Here is a 12,482-nt window from a genome sequence, read left to right as displayed (position 1 = left end):
AAAGGGGGTGGGGACGAGTGAGCACCCCCTCCCCTGAACCATACCAGGCCACATGCCTTCATCGTGGGGTGGGTGCTTTGGGGTGGGGGGGCCCTGAGTCCAACCCACCGCAAAGCACATTGTCCCAATGTTGATGGGGACAAGGGCCTCTTCCGACAACCCTGGCCGGTGGTCGTCTCGGGGTCTGTTGGCGGGGGGCTTGGCGTAATATGGAAGCCCTCTTTTTAACAAGGAGGTCCCCAGATCCAGGCCCCCCACCCTATGTCAATGAGTAAGGGGTACATTGTACCAATACCGATTCACCTAAAAAAAAAAAAAAAGTATAAAAAATAAACACAGTACACAGGTTTTTGATAAAGTAATTTATTAAATTGGCTCCGACATCCCTTCTGATTTCTTCTCCGTCTTCTGGCATTGTCTTCTCCCTCTGCTGGTTCTCCTCCACTCTCTGCTGATTTTCTTCTAGTCCTCTCCGGTTCTTCTCCTCTCTCCGTTGTCTTTTTCCTCCGATGTTGACTCAGCGCTCTCTCCCAATCGAATGCTGTGTCCGCCGTGTGCTATGACTTGTATAGCAATGGGGCGTGGCCACCCAGTGATGTCACCTGGAGGCCCCACCCCTTATGACATCACAGCTCGGGGCATGATGGGCTGTGACACTTTTTTTTTCTTTTATAGATGAATGGGTAGGGGTACAATCATTATTCACATAGGGTGAGGGGCCGGGATCTGGGGCTCCCCTTGTTAAAGGGGGCTTATAGATTCTTATAAGCCCCCCCTCCCACCAGCCAGGGTTGTCTGGCAGAGGCCCTTGTCGCCATCATGTTCAGGGCATGTGGCCTGGCATGGTTCGGGGGGGGGGTGCTTATTCCCACCCCCTTTCCTGACCTGTTGGGCGGTGTGCAAAACATTGGGCGTGGGGGTTCCCCTTAAAATCCATACCAGGCTGAAGGGCTTGGTATGTGCTTGAAGGAGGAACCCCATTTCGTGTTTTTTTTTTTTTTTTTTTTTTATATATTTGGTGTGGGGTTCCCCTTCAAGATCCTCAGAACACAAGTCGCATATCAAAGTCGGATCACTTAAGACCATGATCTGACTTCAATGATATTCAATGGGCTGAAGTAGGAGCAAAGTTGAACCAAGTAGTGCAGGAACCTTTTTCAAAGTCGGACCAGTTAAGACGGCTCTCATAGGGAACGATTCAATCATATACGTCATGCGACTTGTACTCCCAATGTTGGAGCGTTTGTAGTACAAGCGTGAACTTGGCCTAAATGTCAGAAAGAAGTCACGTTGACCATAGCAGTTGGCTATCGGTTGCCATTTTCCCCACTGAAGATTTAAAAATTAAAGGAAAAGTCAGTTTGCTGTGAACAGAGTTTTTCTTTCACATGTTGCTTTGTGAAATTTGCAGTACAAGCAGCATGTAAAGATACAGTGACGTTGCCCAAAGCAATAAATCGGATACAGTTTTGCATTTAAAGTATGATTGGATGTCATGGGTGAGAGCAGATCCTATTAATCGATGTTTCATAGATCGAGACCTATAATAATTACACCCAGCTACATTAGAGGCTGTCCAGATGGCAGCTCTGCAGATTAGCTCTGAACTTTAGACACTGTACCTATCCCCTCATTTCCAGGTTTCCATCCTAGGCTGTTATATGACAGAGTTTCCCTTACTAGTATTTGGCTTGTCTATATTTTTTTATGATGTGTGTTCCTGTATTTAGTTAATCATTTACGTTTATTTCTTTATTCCATTTTTTGTGGGCAGTAGTATCAGTTTATGACTTTTTTAAACCAAGATCCCACAGGAGACCTAGCTTATCTCTGGTGTATTATAGATCTAAGAATCCTTCGGTCTATTACCACCACTTCCTGTGAACTCCCAGCTCCTGCAGTGGGCTTGGCACATTTGGGAATTTGCAGTGCATAGCAGATATCAGACACATGTTATATGAATTGATCAAGTTGCAGTACAGTTCAAATGAAATCCAGGTCTAGATTAGCGTGAGGTTTCTGCCTGCTTTACATACAGTCTGAATAGGGAAGTGTGCTGTGTTATAACACATGCAGAACAATGGTTAGTCTATATTCATGCACTCTGGTTGTGGGTTTGGTTCCCAGCAAGGACTTGTGTATGTCTTTTGTATGTTCTACCTGTGTGGTTTCCATACCTAGTCTGGAAAAATAGCGAAAGCATCATTAGCTACTACCTGAACTGGCCTTACAGTGTTCATGTTACTGTAGTAACAATGTGGAACTGTAATTCTTACAAAGGTGTGGACCTGTGAATGGTTCTTTGCTCTGTAAAGTGCTGTATATTTTTTTTTTTTCTTCAAAAAAGCATAACTTAAAGTGGAGCTCCATCCAAATAGGGAAGCTCCACTTATCTGCCTCCCCTGCTGCCACATTTATCACCTTTTTGGGGAGGAGTAGGTACCTGGTTCGGCCCCTCCTCCTACAACCCCCCACGCACAGCCGGCCTATTGAGAAAACCGGCTGTGAAGCTGCAAGACTTCTGCCAAAAACTTCAACTCGCCAAAATCTACAACCACATAACTTCCGGTGACTCTCCAGCAGCAATAATTGGATATTTCGACGAATTGGCTGTTTTTACAGAACACCGGCAGCGTATACGCTATGGTATATGACGAGTTGGCTGTTTTGACAGAACACTGGGTAAGGAGGAAAAATGTTGGTCCCTCCTTGGAGGCAGCCATGTTGTTGGTTGCTAGTGGACCAACTAACAATGTCCACTCATTATATTGTGTATTGTAGTGTATACACTGCCAGTGTTCAGTGAAAACAGCCAACTTGTCCAAATCTCCAATTACTGGAAGCGACATGGTTGGAGATTTTGGTGAGTTGGAGTTTTCAGCAGAACACCGGTTTCCCTTAGCCTAGATAGCGGCAGCGGCACCTGCGAGCCAGTTCAAGAATCGGCCTGGACGAGGACACCGCTGGATGCCTGGACAGTTATACATATATTCCAATGGGAGAAAAAAAAAACGCCCCTGCCTGCCATGCTAGCCTTATTCTACAACTATCAATCAGTTCTTTTACACATGGGGAATGCCACTGTGTCTCCCTTTGTACTTCTGTTCCCACTCGCATGTAAGTGGGTGGCCCTTTTCTGCCTGTGGAATCTTCTGTAATACTGGTGATTTTTCTGTGCTGGGAGTTGGGCTTTAAATAAATGTGGCAGCGGTATCCTGAAACTTGGAAAAAGCGTTGCTCCCTGCTTGTTCTACAAGCACTGGTTAGTATTTCAGACAGCGCATGGGATTTGTTTTTTTTTATGAACTGAATGCATGCAGATTAATGAGGGGCTGACCGATGTCTGCACATGAACTGATAACAGAGGGTAACATTTAATTTTCTGCTTTCCTTGCAGCCTGGTCAGTGAGCTGGCCTTAACCGCTAGGAAAATGATGTCGGATGAAGCCTTGAGCAGCGGCTTAGTCAGGTATGTATTTGTATTCAATATGGCAAAAAAGTAGTATTCCAGTGATCTATAACTGCTGAAAAATTTGATTTTTTATCATCCATTGAGGGACACAAAGTCTTTATAAAGTGTTACTAAACCCACAACAGTAAAATCAGTCTGTGTATGCAGTAAAGCATGCTTGTTATACTCACTGTGGAACCTAAGGGGTTAATCCTCTGCATTGTGTAAAAAGGCTGTTCAATCCTGTCTTCTCTAATCCTCTCCTTCCACTGTCTCCAAAAAATAACCTGATATTTACAGAGCCAGGGGACAGGCTGCACATGCTCAGTTTGGTGCGTATTGCTAGACAGATTTTTATTCTTGGGAGAGTGTATGTGATCAGGGCCAATTAGCACTGTCCAGACAAAGGGCCAAGGGGTCCTGCATTCTCATAGGACAATTGTGGGAGAATGAAAACTCCTCCTACAAGCTTTAACCAGACACTCATATAAGTAACCAAACTGCTCTAACTGCTGATGAGAAAAGATATTTATCAGTTTATATTTACTAAAATAATTGCATTTCCATGTTCTGTGTACTGTGGGAGACCAGATATAGTGAATGCAGGGTCCTGGGTTTAGTAACACTTTCTGATTATATTGCTGCCTATGGGACAGTTTGACACTGGCAAACAAAAGAACTGTAGCACAGTGAAGAATAACCACTCCCACCACTTGCATGCCTCCATTTTTAGCTAACGCCTTAAGAGGATGGGTGTCTTTTGTTTAACTCTATGTCAAAGATTAACTTATTTTTACTAGCACCTTTTTCTTTATTGTTCCAGAATTGTTTTCCTCAGTTAAAGCGGAGGTTCACCCATAGAGAACACATTTTCCCCTTAGATGAATGCTCGTTTCGTCTAGGGGAATCGGCTAGTTGTTTTAAAATATGAGCTGTACTTACCATTTACGAGATGCATCTTCTCCGCCGCTTCCGGGTATGGGCTGCGGGACTGGGCGTTCCTTCTTGATTGACAGTCTTCCGAGAGGCTTCCGACGGTCGCATCCATCGCGTCACGATTTTCCGAAAGAAGCCGAACGTCGGTGCGCAGGCGCAGTATAGAGCCGCACCGACGTTCGGCTTCTTTCGGCTACGAGTGACGCGATGGATGCGACCGTCGGAAGCCTCTCGGAAGACTGTCAATCAAGAAGGAACGCCCGCTCCCGAAGACCCATACCCGGAAGCGACGGAGAAGATGCATCTCGTAAACGGTAAGTACAGCTCATATTTTAAAACTAGCCGATTCCCCTAGACAAAACGAGCATGCATCTAAGGGGAAAGGAGAAAAAAAAAACTAATTGGGTGAACTCCCGCTTTAAGACTCAATAACCAATAAGTTACAAAAATTCTCATACAACAGAATACAACTTCGGAAGTGATGTAAGGTTTTGTATTGTAATGTATTCTTTAGTCTCTGAGCATACGTGGTCTTGGTCACACAATTTTTTTTTTGTGCACGTACTATACCAATTAAAAGAAAATCGTTTGTTCTTTTATCATGTGTGAAAAATTTCACACCGAAACTCCGAAAGTGTTACTTTTCATCCAATTTTCTCATCGTTGGTACTAAGCATTAATCACTGCTAGAGCGTTATTTCTTCCATTGCAGATATCTGGTGCTGCGTCTTCAGCCTGTTTTTTGGAGTGCGGGACCCCGCTGAACTGCAATTTGCAGGGATAGCCTGGAAGTGAACTTCAGGCACTAGATTCTGCATAGGGCACTTTCTAGACCATTTTCTAGTAGAAAGTTAACTGCGGAGCACTTTTCAGGTCCAGAGCCACTGGCATTGCCTCAGCGCTTGCCCTGTCTCTAAAGACTAAGTTTATACCTGATGCACTTGTGTTTTTTTCAGCCTCACTTACTACAGTGTCTTGAAAAAGTATTCACCACATTTTTCGTGTTTTGTTGCCTCAACCTGGAATTAACATGGATTGTTTTGAGGATTTACATCATTTAATTTACAGAACATGCCCACAACTTTTTTTTTAAATTGTAAAGCAAACAACAAATAAGACCAAATAACAGAAAAAGTCAACGTGCATAACTATTTGCCCCCCTAAAGTCAATACTTTGTAGAGCCACCTTTTGCGGCTATCACAGCTCCAAGTCACTTTGGATAAGTCTCTATGACCTTACCACATCTTACCACTGGGATTTTTGCCCATTCCTCCTTGCAAAACTGCATTAGCTCCTTCAAGTTGGATGGTTTGCGCTTGTGAACAGCAATCTTTAAGTTTAACCACAGATTTTCTATTGAATTGAGGTCTGGGCTTTGACTAGGCCAGTCCAACACATTTAAATGTTTCCCCTTAAACCACTTAAGTCTTGCTTTAGCAGTGTGTTTGGGGTCATTGTCCTGCTGGAAGGTGAACCTCCATTCTAGCCTCAAATCACACACCGAGTGGTACAGGTTTTGCTCAAGAATATCCCTGTATTTAGCACCATCCATCTTTCCTTCAACTAGTTTCCCAGTCCCGACTGCTGAAAAACATCCATGGTGTTTTTTGGGTGATGTGATGTGTTGGGTTTGCATCCGACATAACGTTTTTTCTTTGATGGCCAAAAAGTTCAAATTTTAGTCTCATCAGACCAAAGCACCTTCCTCCATACATTTTGGAAGTCTCCCACATGCCTTTTCGCAAACTCAAAACGTGCCATTTTGTTTTTTTGCTGAAAGTAATGGCTTTCTTCTGGCCACTCTGCCATAAAGCCCAACTCTATGGAGCGTAAGGCTTATTGTCGTCCTATGTACAGATACTCCAGTCTCTGCTGTGGAACTCTGCAGCTCCTCCAGGGTTACCTTAGGTCTCTGTGCTGCCTCTCTGATTAATGCCCTCCTTGCCCGGTCCGTGAGTTTTGGTGTGCTGTCGTCTCTTGGCAGGTTTACTGTTGTGCCATGTTCTTTCCATTTTGTTATCAATATCATATATTTGATGGTGCTCCTAGGGATCATCAAAGATTTAGAAAGATCTATATATATATATATATATATATATATATATATATCTCTATCTATTTTTATAACCTAACCCTGACTTGTACTTGTCAACAACATTGTCCCTTACTTGTTTGGAGAGTTCATTGGTCTTCATGGCAGTGTTTGGTTAGTGGTGCTTCTTGCTTAGGTGTCGCAGCCTCTGGGGCCTTTCAAAAAGGTGTGTATATGTAATGACAGATCATGTGACCCTTAAGTTGCACACAGGTGGACATCATTTCACTAATTATGTGACTTCTGAAGGTAATTGGTTGCACCAGAGCTTTTTATGGGCTTCATAAAAAAGGGGGTGCCAATTATCCTTTTTTTATTTCTGAAAAATAGTTTAATGTACATATTTTTCTAATTTTACTTCACCAACTTAGACTATTGTGTTCTGATCCCTCACATATAATTCAGATTAAAAAAACATTGAACTAAAGGCTGTAATGTAACAAAATGCTTAAAAAGCCAAGGGGGTGAATACTTTTGCAAGGCACTGTATGTAATGATGTAGTAAGCAGTTGTGCTGAGCATTGGGCGCTACCTCAGGAACCTAGGAAGCTGTCTGCCTTTTAAAAATTCACTGTTTTATGCCAATTTCCACAGCTGAGGGAGTAACCAGTGTGCAAATTAGTGCTGACATCACCTGCTGGGTGGAGTGTCGCACTCTCATTCTGCATCGAGGAAGCATCCTCCCGCTGTTCTTGCTGCTTGCAAAGAACCTTGTCGAACCTAGATCTTCGATCCCTTCCTGCTGCTGACCTACAGTGACTGCTACCAGCTCTCTAGATTTTGTTAGTATCTGACGCCTTTCTGTGTACCCTGTGCCCTAAGTTTGCCACATGTCTGAATTTGGACTCTGAGCTGGACAGTCCCACTGGTGCCCACAGCTCACACTACAAACAGCTCCAGGGTTTTGCAGCCTGCCTCCTGATAGTGCTAACATCTGCAATCTGGAATCATATTGCCCTCTGCTCCTATAGTAATTCTTATCATCTGAGTCCTTTTTAACTCTGTCGAGCGTGGGCGATTCCTCTGCTCTTTTTATTACAGCTATGCAAGAGTTTTATGGCCCAGATCAGCGATTTATTTGCTGATCAGGACTTTACAGGCATTGCAACTACGTGATGATGTAAAAAAAAAAAATACAAATGTAGCGCTACCCCCTCAGGAGCCGCTGATTGTTTTGGGATCGGCGTATTAAGTTACCTCTATGTGTTGTCTAGGGGTGAAGGTAGTGAGTAGAGCAATAAGTGAATGTCTAATTCGTAGATGAGGTTTTCTGAATGCTTTATTTCCTGGCCCAACACGACCAACATCAACTTGAGGTAGACATGAAAGGTTGATGAAGTAGAGGAACTTTGCGGTATCAGGCTTTGGATAGAAGGAAAGCAATCCTGCTTTCTATAGTAGTACAGTTCGTCGCCACTCTAGCCAGAATGGGTGAAGTGCCCCCGGACAGACCTCTGCCACAGGCCTGGCAGCCGGAGCGTCACTTTAAGATTGCTGGGAGGAACAAGTCTCTGTCACCGACTTGGCTCTGATTAGATTAGGATGCCAGATGAAACCTCTGCCACAGGCCCAATGCTGACAATGTGAACAGCAGAGCGAATCCTCCCAATAGATCACGCCAGGGTCTCCGGTTGACAGTGCAAGTGTACCTGTCAATGTCCGGTCACCAGATCCCCGATGGTTCGTTCAAGCCCTTTTGGATAACCTGCCTCTGGGTTCTCCTCAAGCCGATCCCCCACCGAACGGCATACAGCCTGGGATCTCCTCAGTAGAAGTGGGGACCCAGTCAGTCACTGGGGCCCCTCCGTGGCATCAGTGACTCCAGGCCAGGAGGGCCCAGAGTCTGGAACTCTGCGTGGCGCACGACCCCAGGCCAGGTAGGCCATAGTGGTGGGGCCTGCGATGTGCGCACACCCTAAAGGTGGGTGCCGCACCTGGAACCAGGAACTGGCGAAGAACCCAGAACGGCCTACTCCACAGAAATACCCCCTCCCAGCATGCACAGCGAGGCTCAACTCCTCTCATTGGCTGCTGGGAAGAAGCGGCTCCGCCTGGATCCCTCTGGCGCCATCTGCCGTCCAGAGATGAGACCATATCTCTGGACGCACAGACTGACCCACAGGACAATCCAGGATTTGGCGACAGACAAATTTAACAAAATTTAGAATGGGAGCTACTTACCTCTCTCATCCTCCTACTAACTTTAGCGTAGTGCCCTTACTGAAAGTAAAGGGGGCGCTACACAAATGTTATTTATCACATCATTTAATACATTCAAAATAGTATGAAAAATTGTCTTAACATATATTTGATCATAATATGGTTTGAATGCACATTTCTGGTATTCCAAGTGTTTCTAGGGATTCTTTTCTTCAAGGAAACTAAGAAAGTACAGAACAGAAACTATAAAATATGCAAAGAGCATCATCACAATTAATCCTCATATATAAAATGCATGTAATCATTAGAACAGCTACATTTTACACTTACAACCCAGTAGATCACATAGCAGGCAGACAATAAAAACATGAGAAAAATATAAATTCTGAGCTTTTTCCACATTTAATGTGACCTATAAACTGTACAACAAACTGATATCTTTTAGGTGGAAGGAAGGAAAAAATCAAAACAATAAAATCATATGGTTGCATAAGTGTGCACACCATTAAACTAATACTTTGTTGAAGCACCTTTTGATTTTATTACAGCACTCTTTTTGGGTATGAGTCTATCAGCATGGCACATCTTGACATGGCAATATTTGCCCAAAACATTCCAAATCTGTCAGATTGCGAGGGGATCTCCTGTGCACAGCCCTCTTCAAATCACTCCACAGATTTTCAATGGGATTCAGGTCTGGGCTCTGGCTGGGCCATTCCAAAACTTTAATCTTCTGGTGAAGCCATTTCTTTGTTGATTTGGATGTATGCTTTGGGTCGTTGTCATGCTGAAAGATGAAGTTCCTCTTCATATTCAGCTTTCTAGCAAAAGCCTGAAGGTTTGGTGCCAATATTGACTGATATTTGGAACTGTTCATAATTCCGTCTACCTTGACTAAGGTCCCTGTTCCAGCTGAAGAAAAACAGCGCCAAAGCATGATGCTGCCACCACCATGCTTCACTGTGGGTATGGTGTTCTTTTGGTGATGTGCAGAGTTTTTGCACCAAACATCTCTCTTGGAATTATGGCCAAACAATTCATCCTTGGTTGTATCAGACCATACACACTTTCCCACATGCTTTTGGGAGACTTCAGATGTGTTTTTGCAAAATTTAGCCGGGCTTGGATGTTTTTCTTCATAAGAAAAGGCTTCCATCTTGCCACTCTACCCCATAGCCCAGACATATAAAGAATACAGGGGATGGTTCTGACATGTACCACACAGCCAGTTCCTGCAGCTCCTTTTTTAGCCACTTGATGATGACTGTCTTTACTGTGTTCCATGTTTTATCTAATGCCTTGGAAATTCTTTTGTACCCTTCTCCTGACTAATACCCTTTAACAATTATATTCCTCTGATGCTTTGGAAGCTCTCTGCGGACCATGGCTTTTGCTGTAGGATGCAACTAAGAAAATGTCAGAAAAGGCCTACTAGAACAGTTGATCTTTATTTGGGGTTAGGGCCCTTTCACACGGGGGCGGATCAGTAATGAATCGCCCCGTGGACCCCTGCTTGCTCAGCGGGGATCACTCCGTTGATCCCCGCTGAGACGGCGGATGACAGGGCGGTCCCCGCACACTGTGCAGGAAACGCCCAGTCTTTTCTCCGCTCTCCAATGTATGTCCCTTTTTCATCCGTACACGGATGGATAAAAAAAGCAGACATACGGTCTGCATATGTGAAAGGGGCCTTATTCGGAGGCCCTTTAAATGGATGGCAGGTGCGTAATGACTCCTATTTAACCACTTCAATACCAGGCACTTTTGCACCTTCTTGCCCAGGCCAATTTTCATGCTACACTGTACCCAAACAAATTTTTTATCATTTTGTTCCCACAAATAGAGCTTTCTTTTGGTGGTATTTGATCACCTCTGCGGTTTTAATTTTTTGCTAAACTAATAGAAAAAGACCAGAAATTTTAAAAACAAATATTTTTTCTTTGTTTTTTTTTATAAAATTTTGTAAATATGTACGTTTTTCTCCTTCACTGATTGGCACTCATTGGTGGCACTGGTGAGCAATCAGAAATATCACTTATTTTTTGGTTAGAAGTTGCCTTCAAAGTCCTATAAAGAGCATTTTTTACAGATATATCTTTAGAAAATGTAAGTTCTGCAGGCCTTCTATCACTCCCTGAGTCAGTAACTGGGAACATCTGTGTAGATCTAGCAGGTCAGTGGCTGAGAAAAAAATCTAAATTACAGACAACCAGACAGCTAGAATTCTCAGAACTCAGGAATGACTTCCTCCAATCTTCTTTCAGTGCAGATCTTTTTAGCACTACCATAAATTGCAGAGTCACTGTAGGAATGAATATTCAATATTTTTTTTAGTTTTGGAGAGCGGAGAAGGATTAGAACCCCTGTCAGCTTTCATTGGCGTCTGCCTCAGGGAGATTCAACCTCTCTAATTGTCCTGTTTACCATATCATTGAAAGTAAAAGAAAATCCCACATTTTGGGTTGACATCAGAACAGTAATATAGGGGAAATTTTCCAACGGGGACACTAATTCTGGTGATCCTGGTGACATCCCAGGATTCTCTCACTTTCTCAAATTTCCTCTATGGGACACAGGTGGCAATACAAACTGACATGGGTTATAACTCTCCCTTACTTTATCCAAAAAATGTGTTACATTTTAAGGGCAGTTGGTAAAGCTCTATAGGAGCTGCATTTGGCCCGTAGTCCACAAGTTGCAACTGATTTTGCTCTTCTCTTTCCCTCTCCTCAAGCCGTGTGTTTCCTGATAAATCTTCCCTCATGCTTGCTTCCTTTGATCTGGCCTCCGAGATTGCCAGCAGGAGCCCCGTGGCTGTTCAGGGAACCAAAATCAACCTTATATATTCTCGAGATCACTCGGTGCAGGAGAGTTTGGATTACATGGTGAGTACTAATCTCAGGATAAAACTCCCTGGGGCGATTCTTTTATCAGACCCACCAACATGATGTGTTTTTCTCTCTATCATAGGCTAACTGGAACATGAGCATGCTGCAGACTGAGGACATCTTGAAGTCTGCACAGGCTGTCTTACAAAAGAAGAGCCCAAAAGACGTTACTTTTTCCAAACTGTAATGGAAGCCCATTACTGCCGACTAAAACTGTAATAATCGTCCGATGGACCCCTATGATTGGAACAACAGTCAGTCATGATTTAATATATTTGCACCAAAAAGCTGAAGTTTAAAAATTGTCCTTTCAAAAAGCACCTGGAGTGACAGGAATGAAAAAAAAAAAAACATGAGCTAAGTAATCAATTTTTATGTAGTGCAGATGAGAAAATGAGAAGTAATATGAGTGGTTAATGTGCAACAGACACTTTCTTTAGCCTTTAAAAATGTCTCTTCCGCCTTTCCTGTTCAAAACTAAATGTATTAATTCAGTGATCAGCCATGTGTGTCTGTTGCATTTATATGGAAGGCTCTGTTGGTAAAGAAACGAACAATTGTCCATTTAGACGGGCATCTTTTCACGTATTCAGATTTGATATGTCTCCGATAATACATAATTTCAAAGGTTTCTTGAAAACTTTGGAACAAATTATGATTGTTTTTGCTACTAGTTATAAAAAATTCAGTGTGAATTATGTCTGTTCAAGTTATAAACTTTTTTTTTTTGTTGTTTTTTTTACTCAAATTACTTGGATTGATCAAGTCCACTGTCTAATGCAGAAAGAGATTAAATGGGGGGAAAAAAGGTTGTTTGTGTTTGTCACTTTTTTATACTGTACATCGGTTTTGGACTCTTTTGGCATCAGTAGACTCCCTTATATGGACAAGTGGAAAAGGATCTGAGCACCACTCTTGACCATACAGAATGGACAGACATATGACAAATGCTCG

At 43.1% G+C, this 12,482-nt stretch overlaps 1 protein-coding gene across 2 annotated transcripts in view; it reads left to right on the top strand.

Annotated features, from left to right (window-relative positions):
* ECH1 (enoyl-CoA hydratase 1) overlaps positions 1 to 11,879 on the top strand; it is a 50,019-nt gene extending 38,140 nt beyond the window's left edge. For both annotated transcript variants that reach the window (XM_040323322.1, XM_040323323.1), the window contains exons 8-10: positions 3,398 to 3,469; positions 11,375 to 11,525; positions 11,611 to 11,879. In XM_040323322.1, the coding sequence (XP_040179256.1) occupies positions 3,398 to 3,469; positions 11,375 to 11,525; positions 11,611 to 11,715 (328 nt within the window). In that variant the 3' untranslated portion in view covers positions 11,716 to 11,879. The remainder of the gene's footprint in view (positions 1 to 3,397; positions 3,470 to 11,374; positions 11,526 to 11,610) is intronic.
* Positions 11,880 to 12,482: the final 603 nt, after the last annotated feature.

The sequence above is a fragment of the Rana temporaria genome, chromosome 9, assembly GCF_905171775.1.
Source record: "Rana temporaria chromosome 9, aRanTem1.1, whole genome shotgun sequence".
In the NCBI taxonomy this organism is placed as follows: domain Eukaryota; kingdom Metazoa; phylum Chordata; class Amphibia; order Anura; family Ranidae; genus Rana; species Rana temporaria.
The sequence above is the reverse complement of the archived record's forward strand: the minus strand, read 5'-3'. Positions and strand labels throughout refer to the sequence as shown.